The sequence below is a fragment of the Crinia signifera genome, chromosome 1 (genome assembly GCF_055691185.1).
Source record: "Crinia signifera chromosome 1, ASM5569118v1, whole genome shotgun sequence".
NCBI lineage: Eukaryota > Metazoa > Chordata > Amphibia > Anura > Myobatrachidae > Crinia > Crinia signifera.
This window is the reverse complement of record NC_139217.1, coordinates 122532732-122550265: the sequence shown is the minus strand read 5'-3', so window position 1 is coordinate 122550265 and position 17534 is coordinate 122532732. Positions and strand designations below refer to the sequence as shown.

The 17534-nt window shown below is 41.1% G+C and overlaps 1 protein-coding gene across 2 annotated transcripts in view; it reads right to left on the bottom strand.

Moving 5' to 3' along the window:
- Window positions 1–1155: 1155 nt before the first annotated feature.
- The window catches only part of TMA16 (translation machinery associated 16 homolog), a 91355-nt gene continuing 74976 nt past the window's right edge, over window positions 1156–17534 (bottom strand). For both annotated transcript variants that reach the window (XM_083172787.1, XM_083172795.1), the window contains exons 6-7: window positions 7689–7731; window positions 1156–1922 (exon numbers count right to left, since the gene is read on the bottom strand). In XM_083172787.1, the coding sequence (XP_083028913.1) occupies window positions 1751–1922; window positions 7689–7731 (215 nt within the window). In that variant the 3' untranslated portion in view covers window positions 1156–1750. The remainder of the gene's footprint in view (window positions 1923–7688; window positions 7732–17534) is intronic.

Below are 17534 nucleotides of genomic sequence, written 5' to 3'. Positions count from 1 at the left end.
TTTATGCTTAAGATTCTCTCTTGTAACATAGGGATAGTGAATGACCATATTAAACATACCAAGATATTTTTTTGTATTTATTGTGGACCAATTTGTTGGGCAGCAGTGTTCTTTTCTTCAGACAACCTTGGGTGGGTTGGGCCTTTAACTATCTTGTGATGTTTTGTGTTTCTGTCTGGTACAGTGCATGCCTCCCCTTTCATTTTACTGGCTGTCTGTATCCCCTCCTCCATTACGCTCTGATGTGCATTTGAAGTGCTGCACATTTCCTAATATTCTAGTTATCGATAACCCGGTCTTTAGTGCAGTGCTTGATGAGGTTGAGATAGATTAAGAGGATTCTAGACCTGTGAGAAGTGGGCCCTTCTGCACGATTTCAGAGAAAGATTCAGTGGATGCCTGGTTGTCAGCAAAACAGTTTTTGTCACTAAGTTTAAAGTCACCTGCATTCCTACCTTTTTGTAGGTTTAATTTTTTTGGTGGACAGAGCTGTGTTCCTCTGCTCCTTTAGTCCAGGGTACTTTCAAGGCTTGTCTTGAAGGTACGCTGTAGAATAGATTTCAGGCTCTGGGGTAGACAAACCTAGTTAGTAGGCTACTGGCTAATAAGGTTGAATGGTTGATCATTAGAAAGAAACAGTTTGATTTATTACTTGAGAAATCTAAGTGGTCTTCTTTCCTCGACCCATAATTACTGTGTACAAGCTGACAAGGCTGATGTTGTTCCTACCACTGTACCCAGACTTCTGGATTTAACTGGGACTTTACAGTACCCCATCCATTACTGCAGTGCTTTATGATCACATTTTTATGTGTATAGGTCTAATGGCCTAATTCAGACCTAAGCGCAAAGCACCTTTTTCTCAATTGGCCAAAACCATGCTGCACTGCAGGTGGGGCAGATGTAACATGTGCAACTATCTCTATACATGTTAAATCTGCCCCACCTGCAGTGTGTATGGTTTTTCCCAGTTTGAGAACAAATGTGTACTGCGATAAGATATGAATAAGGGCCAGTGTGCAGAAATCCACAAAATGTGGCTGCACCTGACTTTGCCCAAATCAGAATCCATCCCATGCACTGTAATAGGCTTACAAAAGCACATGCAGATCCAAAATGTGCACATAAAAGAAAAGCAGAAAAACAAACACCTACTGTAGGAATAAAAACTTCTTTATATAAACAATCATATCCCTTTTAATTACCAAATTCACGAAAGCCAAAAGTTGGTTGTATTTTTTTTTTTAAACACATCAGTATCGTGTAACATTTTTTAGTGATTTACAGAAAGTGTATTTAAAGTAATTACCGACTGTATGAAAAGGTCGTTTCTCCGAAACAGAATAAACTTGTTTATGTTTAGCAAAAATAAAAACTCACTTTGTTCTAAACGTCACGTAAAGTCCTGAATTTAAGAATATCAATTAATAGAGGCACATCAAGAACAGCTAAAGCTTATTGAAATATTCTCACTTGTCTGTTAATCATTTCACTTGAGACATACAAAGCAGTTCTACTTGACATATTTAAAAAAATATTTAATATGTTTCTGGCTTTATAGCGTCTATCAATCTAAATTATTAACATGAAACAAGCTTGAATAGATTATGGCTCTGAAATTAATTCTAATAGGAATAGCAGTTATACAAGTTGTACCAGTCAAAACAAGCTTTGTTTAAAATTCTTAGTTTGGAAGTTATGTAAGTCTTCTAAGTTTCCAGTGATAAATATAATAGTCTCTTGGTTCTTCTCAGTCGCTTTCGCTATCCGCAGGCTCAGGAGAAGACCTGTCTGCGCTCTCCAGATTTTCTTCTTTAGCCTCTTCTCCAGAAAGTTCTCTCTCACTTTTGAGAAGTGAATCGCTGACTGAAAATTTGCGCATTTTAATGTTTGGCAGCTTCTTCAGATCCAAATCCCATTCTCTGATGAGGAATGAAAAGGAACAATAGGAAGAGAAAAAAAAAGTGTTTGTTCATTTATCAAAACTGCACAGAAATGCCCTGGGGAATTCTAGAAAATAATTCAATCAAACATACTTCCAAGGACTAAAATTGTACAGTAGGCTTAGCTAGTAAAATGATGTATACATCAAATGAAGCAGGCAGCCATAACTTTCATTTGCATTACTGCAAGTTATCTTGTGTATTGCAATTCAATTAAAAGCGCTAATAAACCTAAATAGCATGACATTGAAATAATTCACAAGCACCTATTTCAAAGTACCAGGAGCTTAGAAATAGACGTATGATTCTCTTTGCAAAAAAAAAAGACAATTTAGAATGTAGGAATGTCAAGGGATCAAGTTAATTACCGAAGTTCCAGTAGAATGATTAAATTGCTTTCCCACATAAAACTAAAGATTTGGATTAAGTAACATTTACATTATTCTCCAAAACTACAGCTCAACTAATTCCATTTTCCTTCATCCAATTTTAGGCTATAAGTATCCAGTTTAATATGACCTATACCTCTGCAACCCTCACTTCCTGGCCATCAGGTGAATGGACATGCTAGAAAAAGCTGCGAAGATGCAGAAAAAAAACTTCTCTAAAATGTAATTGCTTCAACATTTTTGCATATGAAATAAATAAAAAGCATAAACAGCATACAACATAGTTATGTGCTCAGCTGGCGGAATATATTCCAGCATTTTAACATTCCACCTATTCAGAATGCTATCCTGGCGGAATATCAAACAGGTATTCCGCCTGACAGTATCCTGCCCGCCACCATGAGTGGGACCCGGCTCGCAGTGCATATTAATGAGCGAGTCCCAGCTCTACTGGGGATAGTGGCGCTGACAGCCGTATAGGTAATGAGTGGGTGAGCCGCTCATTAATATTCACTGCAATCTGGCCCCTGTTCCAGCACTGCTGGGGATAGTGGCGCTGACTACCTCGCTGTGAGCCAGGGGACCAGGGATGGATACAGAGGGGGGCGATAGGCTACTGTTACCCATACCACTACTCCGTGCAGCCGAATTTCCCCTCCCCTCTCCTTCTGGTGTCTGTTTCTCCCCTCTCCCCACGTAGATGCGCCCCTCCCCGGCTGATGCTGCTGACCTCACTCCTCAAACACATTGCTGCTCCCTCCTGCGATCCGGCAACATTCTGGATGGAGTGTATATGACTGAGATGCAGCAGTGAGATCAAGAGCAGAGTGGCAGTGAAAGCAGAGCAGAAGATGCAATGGCAGCAGTGCACTGGAGCAAAGAACTGAGGTGCAGCAGGGGGAGCAGAGGCGCTGCTGTCACCCGACAGCTCTGCTGCTCCTGCTGGAGCAGAAGTGGCAAACTCTCGGGTGACAGCGGCGCCTCTGATCTGTGTTCTGGCTCTGCTACCTTTCCATTCATTTGAGTGCGGCTTTGGTCATCATGACAAAGGCTGACCCTTCTGGTTCACCACTGTACACGTGCTGCCGGCCTTTCAAGCATTGCTGCCATGGTACCTTTGAATATTTATTCTTTATTTGCTTGTTTATTTATTTTTATCTTTTGTCTTTATTTTGCATATTATGCTTAATTATGTTTCGTTATGTTACATTTTTTACTGTGTCCTTGTGATCTTGATTCCCTTCTGGGTGCTGTGGAACAGTGATGTTTTTACTTAGGCCATAATTCTGGTTGATTCAGTCTGCGGCAAATTCTAATGGGGACAGATGTTTACGCACATATGCGCATGTGCAGGGCTTCTGTGCGGGTGCGTTCGGCGACTTACATAGTCGCCATGGTGTCTGCACAGGAAGGGTTGGGATGGAGGCAGGGCAAGCAGGGGGAATTTGCATGCACACACCCTGCGTTTCCTGGGCATACCCACAAAAATGGTGGGTGCGCCCAGGAAAACGCTGGGGGCGTCCCCATGCAAACAAAGGCAGGCACCTGCCTTGCGGGGGCAGGCCGCCCGCTCTGTTTTCGGAGGCCGTAAGTCTAGGTCAGTCCAAACTGACAGATTTGCGAACAGTGTAAAAGTAATCTGATGGTCAGTGACTATCAAATGATTTTGTCCCTGTAGGCTACCCTGCGAATGGATGCATATGCTAAAAATCCATTCGCAAAGCAACAGAGATGTGGGGATGGGGCGGGCATTCTCGCTCAGGAAGGGCAGTGTTAAATGGCGATTTTCGCTGCTTAACTAGTCAAACAGAATCACTCCCTTAGTCTATTGTGTAGCTGACAAGTACTCGTTATTGCTATTATTTCTACAAGCCCTATCTTGAAAAAGAACAGAAACGTTGACCTGTATTTTGGGATGGATTGACTGGTGAGTGCTTTTGTTTGGATTATTTTAATTTGTATATATACTTTGTGTAGTATTGTCTTTATTATTTATTTACAGTTTCTTATATAGTGCTGCAGATTCTGTTGCGCTTTACAATTTACAGATTAGGTACACCTCCAATGCTACCAAAATAACTAGATTTTATATATGCATTGCACCCAGCACTTCTCCTTAAGTGAGTCACTGCTCCTGGGGGGTGCAGTCAGCATCCCAGTGGTCAGGATACCAGCATTCACTATACCAGCACTGGCATCCTGCCTGCCATCTAGTTTGCGGATTTACATCAGCTCATCCGGCGGAATATATTCCGCCAGTTTGACATTCCACCTATTCAGAATGCTTTCCTAGTGGAAAGCATCCTGGTGAATATCAAACAGGTTCATTCCACCTGACAGCACCCTGCCTACCGCCTGTCACTGACAGCAGTAGTGGGGACCCGGCTTGCAGTGAATATTAATGAGCCGGTCCCCGCTCCATCGCTGCTGGGGATAGCGGCGCGGACAGCCACATAAATAATGAGCGGAGACCCTCTCTGCTTCCTGTGCCCCCGGCTACAGTATAGGCAGGAGCACTGACAGGCTGTCAGCCTGCAGCCTCATCTATGTTTGTTTGTTACATTTAAAATAAGATAAACAGCATCATACTATATGACAATGTCATATTTTACAAGAATATAAGTCTGCAATGTATAAATCAATGTGCAAGTGGAATAAATCTTTCTCTCATTGTGAATGGCACTTGTAAACACATTTTCTTCATAGGACTGTAAGAACACAAGGAAAAGATTACATTTGTGTCAAAAGGTTTTGTGTATTTAAAATACTCATTCTAGAGAACCAAAAGCCTTACCATATTTCACTTCTGTGTTTTAGGATTATGTTTTGAATCTGTTAATTTTTGGTGGTGCCCTAGGGTGGTTTGGGGGTGGTTAGTGCCCCAACTATAATGTTAGGGACCTGCCCCATGAGATTACCTTTATGATTGGTGGGTAGGCCATTGTTATGACAAAAAAACATGTATATGATATATAAATTTATTAAAATTGTAATGGCTTTATAGTGCACCCGCTTTCATGTTTCTTAGGGCCCCAAAACACTAGGACGATTTGGGACAATTTCACCCAATCCCGACAGAGTTTTACATGCGATAAATCACATGTGATTTCAATGGCAAATCGTAAGCGAGCCCCCCAGGAAGCTGCCAGGGGAGCTCAAGGACAATTTGGCCCGAATTGCCCTTAGGGTGGGGGCCTTTCGTTATACTAATAAGTCCAGCTAAGTAGCACATCCTATTATTAGCATCTAGGGTGGTACAGACCCCATCCCCTCAACAAAGTAAAAAATATCAAGAACTACTGAATGATAAAATTCTTTAACATTGACTACAAAGTTCTATTAGATTTGTAGTTCTCAAAGATTCATATGGCTACTAGCAGTAAGGAAGAGCTTTAATTCTATAGAAACATGACAAAATGAAACATTTTTGGCCCAGCCATTCAGGAAGTAATTGAAAGCTTTTACAAGGTCACAAAACGAGAATGACAGATACATACAGTAATTGCACTGTATTCATATTTAACATCCATCACCTGAGAATTGGATTTATATTAACATCCATCACCTGAACATTCCTCAGGCATGTACTAGAGGACACAGGAGTGTTAAAAGTGCCATCTGCCCGTTAAGTGCAAATACATATGCAACTACAAATGTAGCAATGCTAACCTTTGGTGTACCGGGCTGCGACTATTCGCAGTTTGTGATTGCTGACGGCGAAATGTCACAGCTCAGCTCACCATCCCATATCACAGGAAAGATGAGCAAGGCTACATCTGTAACTGCAGTTCCCTGTGTGGATTCACTGTACTGTATGCACTGAAAATCTGATGTCACAACTTCTTATGGAATGAATAGGCTGCTATTTAATAAACATTGGTTTGGAAACAAAATGGCAGTTCAATGTAAGAGATCGGTACACTTTAAATCAACTTAATGCACTTTTAGAAAGTACTAAACTGTATATAAAACTGTATAGACAGATATATAATGTTCTGTGATCTAGCAAATTTAATAACACATATCCCCAATATAGCCAGTGGTATGAAGGATGTACAAGCTGGGATCCTACTGATGTGTCCTCACACATCTAGCTTTAATATACAATACAGCACAAGATATTTGGTATGAGTGAGTTGCCAGGTTGTGCAACTTCATCATAGTCTTAGTCACAGTATCATGGCATGGTTATATGTGGTAGCTTGCAGTCCCTCATTATTTTGATACCCCTTAGGCCTTTTCTGTCATCATCCACTCACTGGTCATCTCACGGCTCGACTACTGCAATGCTCTCCTCACCGGCCTCGCTCGATTCCAAGTGGCTCCTCTCCAATCTATCCTCAACTCTGCAGCCAGGCTTATCTTTCTGCCACTCCCCTTCCCCTACAGAAACCTCTTAAAACACCTCACTCACACATACAGGGCCATCTCTAATTCTAAACACTTGCGGTGCCTTATAAATAAAATTATAATAATAATAATAATGGACACAAACATTTAGATGTCTGACATTGCATTCAAATATATTTTAATATGGAGTTGGTACCACTCTTCTTGAAAAGATTTTGGAGGCAATGATGTTGGACAAGGTGGCCTAGCATGCAGTCTGTTCCAGTACACCCCAAAGGTGCTGGATGGGCTGGAGGTCTGGGCTCTGTGCGGGCCAGTCAAGTTCTTCCTTACTGAACTCCTTAATCCATGTATTTATAGTCCTTGCATTGTGCACAGTCATGTTCTTATAGAAAAGGCCACAAAATTAAAAGCATATCATTGTCCAAAATGACATGGTATGCAGATGCAATAAGATTGCCCATCGCTGGGAATAAGGGGCCTAGCCCAAACTCTGAAAAACAGCCCTATAACATTTTCCCTCCACTAGCAAACTTCCCAATTGACATTATGCAGTCAAGCAGGTAACACTCTCCCACCAAACGCACAATCCTCCATCTGACTGCCAAACAGAGGCATGATTTAGCATTCCACACAACACATTTCCACTGCTCCACAGTCTAATGTACTTTACACCACTCCATTTGACACTTAACAAAAGGCGATGTGAGGTTGGAGAGCAGCTACTCTGCCATGGAAACCCAATCCTTTAAGCTACCACCACCAAATTTTGATGTTTTCATTAATGCCAGTGGAATTCCTTAAGACTTTAAGCTATGGAATCAGCAGTGTTGGCAACATTAACTCACCAAGCACTTTATGCAATCTAGAGCTTTATTTTTTTATGATTTTGGGCAACAAAAAATGCACAGCTGAGTTGAAACCTGGGCATTGACAGGGGCTATTTGGAAAAAGTTTAAACATAAGTTACACATCTGTAGTAAGAGAAAATCAGTCTATAACTTACCTAAATGTTTTTAGATGTTTTGTATTCACAATATCCGGTATCTCTGAAATAAAAGAAATGAAAAAAAAAAAAAAAGGTTTGAGAAAGTTGTGTAAAAGCCCCATGGGCTACAAATAAACTAAATGGAAGAAAAAAACATGTAATTTTCTGGTGTGCACACTGTACTGCTGTATGGAGAGGTGATAAAGCAGAACAAGAGAATGGCAAAAATCAAAACCATTTTTAACACTGCTCTAAGCAAGCTGTGTTCCTGAAAACAGGAGGAAAATTGGGTCAAGCTTCTGAGCCATTAATACCACTTTCAGATGTTCCGTATCCATTCCTATTCAGGTCAAATCACCCTTCCAACTTACTTTGACTGCCCTTTAATAGGGAAAACTTTAATTAGTGCTGTATTCCTCCAAATAAATAGTAGGGGCAATTCAATTGGTTTTAAAACGTTGCAATGATGGATTGGTACTCATTGTTGCAATTCAATCGTTTTGTACGCTCTTTAGCTTATCCTGCCCAATGAATTAATTGCAGTATTAGGCGGGAAAACTTGACTAAATTTATGGGAATAACTGTATGGGCACATTTCAGGTTGCCACATCCTTAGGGCTTGAGCTGAAATGTATCTGCCGTGACTAAGGGATGTTTGATGGTTCTCACCCAGCAGTATGAATGTACAGATATTGGCACACTTGTTTCCACCTATTTCACCATCATTATACCAGTGAGGGCTTTTAAGCCCACAACAAAGACACCCGCATAAGATGTAAGACACTCCCACCTAAATGGACTTTTAAACCTCAGCAATGGATGAGAAAGCTACACTCTCCCTGCAGAAGACCCAAATAGACACACACATATACACATACATATACACCAGATGGATAGATCCGGCACTCAGGTCTTAGCATCTGTCCAATAATGGACTGAGGGATACTGTGCTCCAGTGCCTCCTTGTAGAGAGGATATTGCTGTCCTCCCAAAATACACAAAAAATAAGTGGCACTCAGAGTCTAGTAAAGTGGTAAAGGTGTGGACTCTTTAATCCTTAAAGATCCATATCGATGCTTTCAAGTTTAAGGGAGCAACGTTTCAATACTAAAGGCATATTTTAAAACTTTTTAAGCCTGATGAAAATACGCCTTTAGTATTGAAACGTTGCTCCATTAAACTTGAAAGCGTTTGCAACTATTTGGAGTGCCGTGATTTCGTATATATATATATATACATATGTATATACATATATATATATATATATATATATATATATACACACTGTACATACATACATATATATACACATATATATATATATATATATATATATATATATATATATATATATATATACATACACACACACACACACACACATACATATATATATACACACATATATATACATATATATACATATACACACACACCCCTTTCCTAGTTTTGGGGTGCCCTATGGCTTGTGACCACATTGTTTAAACAGACATTGTAGGGGCTCTGCACACACTAAATTAACTGATAATAAATAGTGGGGATTTGGTTCATGAATTGATCCATGCATTTAAGCCTGCAGCCCCCTTCAAGGGACCCCACTTTTCTGCAGGTCCTAACACTATCGCTGAAAATGGCTACAATACACATAGCTATCACATCAATGTATGATTCCAGGCATGCTATCTGGTCTGAAGCTCACAGCACACTTTGCTTTTATAGGTGAGCAGCTACCAACACACCGGTCACTAATCATCTAGGGAAATGGTTAACATAAGCTATGGAATCTTAGTTAAAAACAGGGTGCATGAGAGAATGCGACCACAATAAGACTAATTTAAAAAATTAATCTAATAAACAATATATACACTTAAGGGGGCTGCAGGTTTAAATGCATTGATCAATTCATGAACCAAATCCCCACTATTTATTATCAGTTAATTTAGTGTGTGCAGAGCTCCTACAATGTCTGTTTAAACAATGTGGTCACAAGCCATAGGGCACCCCAAAACTAGGAAAGGTGAGTGCCGATGTTAAGTGTATATATTGTTTATTAGATTAATTTTTTTAATTAGTCTTATTGTGGTCGCATTCTCTCATGCACCCTGTTTTTAACTAAGATTCCATAGCTTATGTTAACCATTTCCCTAGATGATTAGTGACCGGTGTGTTGGTAGCTGCTCACCTATAAAAGCAAAGTGTGCTGTGAGCTTCAGACCAGATAGCATGCCTGGAATCAAACATTGATGTGATAGCTATGTGTATTGTAGCCATTTTCAGCGATAGTGTTAGGACCTGCAGAAAAGTGGGGTCCCTTGAAGGGGGCTGCAGGCTTAAATGCATTGATCAATTCATGAACCAAATCCCCACTATTTATTATCAGTTAATTTAGTGTGTGCAGAGCCCCTACAATGTCTAAAATTATATATATATATATATATATATATATATATATATATATATACACACACACATACATACATACATACATATATATAATAAAATATATATAAAATTTCTAATGCCCTGCATTAGTGGGCTCCCCGCATTACCCGCGAGTCTCGCTGTCTGGGGGAATCCTCGCCATCCTCTGACAGCGAGGATTCCCCTGGAACGTTGAATAGGGTGAGCAGCCGGCGCAGGGGTTAAACAGCGAAGATCGCTTATTTTCTGTGATCTCCGTCGATTAAACCCCTTATCGGCCGCATTAAATACGGGCCATAGTTGCAAACAAGAAATCACATAATGCAACCAGCAATGTTAATATCAATACTTGCAAAAGTTCCCAAAATATGATTACTAATGTTAAAGAAATATCAACGAACATTATGCATAGACACATCTATGGTGTGCCTACTGTAGTCTCCCTAATTCTAGTTACTGTATCAACACACACACACACACACTCAACACAAGGTTGGAGAAAGCCCAAAAAATGGAAGATCCCACAACGACATCTAACAAACAACAAAAATCATCTAAATCAACAACATGCGTTATTAAAAGAACACAGCATAATGTCAGAACAGACTTGGCTTGCAGAAACAACAGAAGAGGTATGGTTGGCAAGGAAAATGGACTGCAATATGTAGATGACAGCAACGTTTAGAGGACAAAATATAATTTATTATGAATGTAATTTGTCAGTGCAATGAATTGTTAACACCTGTTGTAATATATTTTAACACTTATATGAGTGATTACAGGGAATTTAATCTCAAATGGATTACAGAGTAGTAGGTAAAAGTTGATTCTTTATTTTCTCCAGTGTTTGCTTCTATGTACGTAACCAGAACATCCATACTGGAAAACGTTTGCTTCTGATTCTAATTACAAATTGGCAATCGTTTTTAACCTAGATAGTAAACTCTTTCTGGAACAATTTATTAAACTTAATAGTGTCACCATTTTGTATGAGCAAGTGATGAAACAAATCAGAAATCACAAGCAGTGATGCCTGAAGTGATATTTGTAGCAGAGAGCTTACATTAAAGATTCTCTTCTGTGCAATATTGGCTTTTTTAAGCAGAAAACAGATGGATGACTGAATTAACAAGACTGCATGAAAGGTCAGGATTGGATAACATACTTTGTGAGTCATTTTTTTTTACTTTTAACACACTGGGTGACATTCCATTAAATGGAATATAAAAGAGAACATTCTGTGTAAAAAGGAATGGATTTATCTATGAGAAAGTAAGCTCTGCAATATTTATATGTCAAAGAGTACTAATATATCTAGGGCTATGGGATTTGCCTGTAAAATAAGTATCTTATATAACAAAAGGCTAATGCAGCTCCTCACCTCTATGGAGGGGGTTGGGGAAATGTATTTATTAACCGGTTCTTATACAGCGCAGCATATTCAGTTGCGCTTTACAATAAGAGACAGTGATACACCAAACTGGGAATTTACAGACAGTCAAAGGTATGAGGGCCCTGCTCGCAAGCTAACAATCTACAGGGAAATAGGCATTGATACAAGGATAGATATTCTTCATTGCATTAATTCCACCAGAATGCAAAGGTGTGCTGTGTGATACAGTGACCCAGCAGTTTGGCCAGGGGTCAGGAGAATGGGAAATGTGAAAAAGAAGGAGAGAGGATATGTGTGGACTGTACAGTGGGGATGTGATTGGATAGGAACGGTATGTGAATGTTAAGTGGCTGGTTCTGGAATTTGATAAGCTTGCCTGAAGAGGTGAGTTTTCAGGGAACGCTTGTAGGTTTGGAGACTGGAGGAGCGCTTATTGTGCTTGGGAGGGCATTCCACAGAGTGGGTGCAGCCTGAAGAAAGTCCTGCAATCAGGAACGGGAGCGAGTAATGAGTGTGGATGAGAGTTGCAGATCTTGTGAGAAGCGAAGACGTCGGGTTGGAAGATATTTTGAGAAAGATGCATGTTGGTTTATGGCCTTGTGTGTAAGTAAAATAATTTTTCATTGCATACAGAAAACAGGTAACCAATTAAGTGACTATATGATAGAGTTGCTTTGCAGACAATGAATGTCTAGCTAGGAAGATTGGCCTGTAGTGGTAAAAGTCTGTATTGGGGAAGGCCAATAAGGAGACTATTACAATAATCAATGCGTGAGATGATGAGAGCATGGATTACAGTTTTAGTAGTGTATTGTGTAAGGTGAATTGGTTTTCAATATGTTTTTTAGGTGCACGTGGCATGATTTCGAGGGATTGAATGTGGGGAACAAAGGAAAGTTCAGAGTAAAAGATAACACCTAGGCAGAAAGTTTGAATGGTAAAAGTGATTGTCATATTCTCAACAGCGATAGAGATATCTGGTTGGTAACTACTATTTATTGGTGGAAAATTAATTCATTCGTTTTTTTAAATATTCAGTTTGAGGTGGAGAGATGACATCCAAGACGAAACAGCAGAAAGGAATTCAGAGACATGGCCCAATACAGATGGGGACAGGTCCGGGGAGGATAGATAGAGCTGAGTATCATATCATCTGCATACAGATGACACTGAAATCCAAAAGAGCCGATTAGTTTGCCAAGAGATGAGGTATAGAGTAGGAAAAGAAGAGGACCTATGCACACTGATGGCCACTATATGCCGCCTGATGGAGCAATTCAAGTGTTACTCCAGGCACGCACAGCCACCTGGGCTGGTATTGTTGTTATTCTTTTCTTAGTCATTTTGATGGGTTCGTAACTAGTTTTTAGAATACTCCTGCTGTATGGATAAGCCTGCAAGCTGTATGAAAGTGCCAAATCAATAGGTTAATGAAGGTTATTTCCTCAAAACATTAGTAGAGAAAACTTGTGTTTGTAAGGCTTGTTGCCAGTAGTCTGTGTGCTATGGTATGTATATGCTAATGATAAGGAATAGTAGTAACTTGTTTATGTTGTATTTACTGTAGCTTAGAAAGAAACTGAGGCATTGTTCTTGAAGGTAGATATAGCAAATTGAAAGCAGGTAGTGTGTATATATTTTAATGGAAAAGCAAATAACAGGTATTTTTTTTTAACTAAGCTTTTAGGGTTTTTACACTAGGGCAGCAGGTTTCAAATTGTGGTTCCTGACCCCAAAGTGGGTCCCGTTTCCATAATATTGAAAGTTGCCTTTCTTATCTTTCAGCTGGTGATTCAAGACGTCTTGTTGTGAGCTGGGAGCTCATATTTATACCCAGAGTCTTTTGGACTGGATTTGCATAATTAATTGATTCACCGGTTTTATACTTCTAATTTTATATAGACTTCAACAGAGACAGACTTAAAAGTATTATATCAATATACAGATGAAAAATAAACATAAAATACAGCATACAATCAAATAAAAACACAATAGTATTTTGTGTCTGATTTTGAACTTATACAAACACTTCCGGGTTACTATGATCTCATATTACTACAAGTGAAATCGGCTGTTGTGGAGCACAATAAAAGGAAAACTTTCCAAGAAGCATAGAGAGATCAGTTACTCTATGTAGCGTGCTAGTTAATTATAGAAGTATTCGTATAATAAATCAGTTTATTATAATTAAAGATAATAATAATATTCAATGACCGAATATGACCTAATAGTCATTCCACCAATCAGGGAGTGTATATAGTGACTATATACACTCCCTGATTGGTGGAATGACTATTCAATAGCACGCTATTAGTGAGGTTACAAATTAGTCCATTATCCATCACAGGACTGATCCCTCCAGCGACTCCCAGGACCTTATTACCGTGTAGACTCCATCTATTTGGGACTGCTGCTATTGTACAGTGCAGGTTTTACATGCGTCACAACTATGCTATTTACAGAGTTGCAATTGATCTGGATATGTATATTTGTTTTTATTGTCATCTTAAATATTAAAATTGTTCATAATAATTGATTCACCTGGTAACATTTATTAGATGTGTGCTGCTTTGCTTTTTCCTTTGTCTAGATCACTCATGTGTGGCTGACATTCTGTGGTAACTTGCTGAAGTCCTGTAATCATTTGTATTGTCTGACGGGGTCCAAGCACAAAACAGTTGGGAACCGCTGCACTAGGGGATTCAGTTACTAAATACTTGTCCTTATAAATCTAGCCTAAAAAAGTCACACAGCAGGAGGCTGATAAAGCTGCTAGATGCAGCAAAACGCATCAGTTTTGTCACACTGCATCTTACTGTGACCCCATACTTGGATCTAATGCCCGAACCAGCCAGGATTTATCTACAACATCAGGGGACATGTGGAGATAGGAATCACCTCAGCCTTACCAAAACCTTAAGTGATATGAGACGCATGAGGTACGGAGGAATTCAGCCTTACACCATTAAAAAGCGTATGGTAACTATGCGACTGAGTCTGTACAATGAAGCAGAACATAACTTGATCAAAAATAAAAACAGCCATCATAGCAGTTTGCATGCAAATTCAGAGACTCATTCATACACAAATGTACAGGAATTGCCCATTTTGTTAGCTTAGAATCACTATTAAAAAAATAAAGACACCTGACAAAGTCATGGCAACTGGAGTGCAAAGAGGGGCTGTTTGGTGCCACTGCAATATAGATGTACAAGGACACATCTGTGTAAGTACTGACATTTCAGTTTCTGTGGTCAAACCCAATAAGAATTGGTGACTTGCAAATGCTGCCGCTTAGTAAAAGGAGCGCTTTTTCATCGAGGCATTGGACTATTAATCATGCAGATAATAACTGTCAAGAAGCACTGTCAGAAGTGTCACAAGTTGTGTTAACCTTTGCAGAATCCAGGAAGATTACACTCCATTTTACATCAGTCTTAAACTGATGGAAGAAAGAATTATATTATGAGAAAGGTCAGAATGAATGTAAAGGGATACCCCTTTCACACCAGAAAATGCAGGGACCCACCCAAGAATTCGGCAAAGGGAATTCGGCAAAGGGATCATTCCTGAGCATTGCCGGGTTGGCCCCGGGTCCCTGCATTTTCTGGTGTGGGAAGCAGGCGGGCAGGAGGCGGAATGGCAGCGGAAGCAGTACAGTAGCCAGGCCGGGGATCCACACAGGCAGTGGGTGCAGATGACAGGTCAGACGGCGGGTACAGATGACAGGTCAGACGGCGGGTACAGATGACCCAGATCTCCGTCGGCAGTGAGGGCGCCGGAGAGCTGCGTCATCGTCATCTTCATCTGCCGCCTGTGTGGATCCCCGGCCTGACCACCCGCACCGTGGACCAGCAACCTGGGTTAGTACCTCCTACCCCTTTCACACTGACCAGGACCCCGAGTTGAACCCTGGAACAACCCTGCTCCATAGCAAATTTTCCCAGGATTTTTCTCTGGGCATAGAGTCTATAGCTGCTTCCACTTCAGTAATAGTCCAGGGAGAGCACAAGGATATGCAGGTCCCAGAGTCCAACCGTGGGACTGAGATGCTGCTCAAGAATTGCTCAATGTCAGAAGGGAGAGGCTGGGGTGTTAGAATCCGAACTAAGATTATATAGCTGAGAGTAATTATCTGCGAAGGTGTTTGCAATGTCAAAAGGGTCAAAAACTTTTGTGTCACTAGAATTGTATAAATTGTGTATTCTTGCTCTTGCCTGACATCCTCTTAATTTTCTAGCCAATAGGCATCCTGCTTTATTTCCAAATACATAGCATCTTTGATTTAAACGGGACAGATTCCTCTGTACTTCTCTAAGGGAGAGAGTATTAAACTTCTCCCAGGCTTTTAGAAGACTAAAAAGGTGTTAATTATGTGGGTCTGCCTTATGGGCGGTTTCCAATCTCGAAGCCTCTGCCAGACGAGCCTGAAGCATATTTGCTCTTTTTAATCTAGCAGCATAGCTGGGCCATGACTCACCACTTTGAGAGAGCACCAATAGTTAAATACTTTGGTATACTCAGGATTATTAGAAGAATTATAAGCTAATAGAGTCATGTATGGCCTGATAGGCCTCAGGGTGAGATAAAGTATAACCCCCCAACCTCCAAGGACCCGGGGCGACGGAGACAAGAGAGACTGAAGGGGTTACAACAATAAGACACAGAAACAGCGACTTTAGCCAGAGCCGAAGTAAGACGCTAGAAAAAAAGCGCCTCACCAATAATGCTATGAGGGTAGTGGCTACCCACCCCGCAACTAATCATAGAACACAGTGCAATATAAATAACATATCAGATAGACCATGGGTCTTCAAACTGTGGCCCTCCAGATGTTGTGAAACTACAAATCCCAGCATGCCTTGCCACAGTTTTTACACTACCTTATAGCAAAACTGTGGCAAGGAATGCTGGGATTTGTAGTTTCACAACATCTGGAGTGCCGCAGTTTGAAGACACATGAGATAGACCAAACCATAAACGCTAGGCAAGAGGGAAAAAATACATTTAAAGCATTGGTTAGATGGTCTACAGACCCTATGGAAAAAAATATTACATTGTGTAAACTAAGCAGATAGTATTGTAAACATATTCTGAACGGAGAAATGTCCCAACTAGAAACAAAATAAGTAAAAACAGTGAGCTACAGATGGAGCCGGCCTTTCTTTCAGGGGCTGGCGATTCTCCGACGCCTCCCCCTGTGCCCCTCGAGCTCATTAGAGCCAGCAGCTACATAAAGTAAAGAGGGCAGGGTCACCCAGGAGAGTATAGACTTGAAATGTGCACACATATAGGCACCACACAGTGCTACAATTATTCTGCAAAGCTATTGGTGTACTTTGTGCAGGTGCATCTATCAAGTGAAGTCTCACACCAGGGAGTTTCTAATGGCAGTCACACTGTATAGGAGGCAAGATGGGCGCCCTGTATTCCCCAATGGGAGAGGAGACCAGTGCTTCCAGCCCCTGGGCACTTTTTATCCCCAATTGGACACAGGGGAGCCCTGCTGGTGGCAGGGGTAGCGGGATGCCCACCTGTGTGAGTTGGTAGGGAGCCGCAGGTACAGCCGCCTAAGCGCACAGAGGACTCTTGGCCGGGGACTCAAAGATGGCCGCCACCTCTGGATTCAGCAGATATAACAGCGCCGCTCTCTTCGATCCCCCACGGTGGGTCAGGTCAGGGAGATAGACTGGCAGCTGCAGGGGACACCAGCGGAGGTCAGGACACAGGGGAGGGTGGCAGCAGCTCCGTCCGCAGTCCGGCCGATCCGCAATCCCTGCAGCAGTAAAGCCACTAAATTGAGGCCCTGGCTTCTATGGCTTGGTAGGCCGCAACCTGCAGGGACCTGGTTTAGAGTCCCCCCGGCTCCGCAGCGCTCTCCAGCCCACGTCGCGGGTGTCCAGCAGGGGGGGGGGGGGGGGAGACAAAGAGATCAGGAAGGTAATGGGGATGGAGAAAGGTAGAAATTAGGAGTTTAGGTCAGGCTGGGGAAAAAGCTGCTTTCTTCCTTGCCAGCCAAGCCACGCCCTTGACTTTTTTTTAAAGACTGT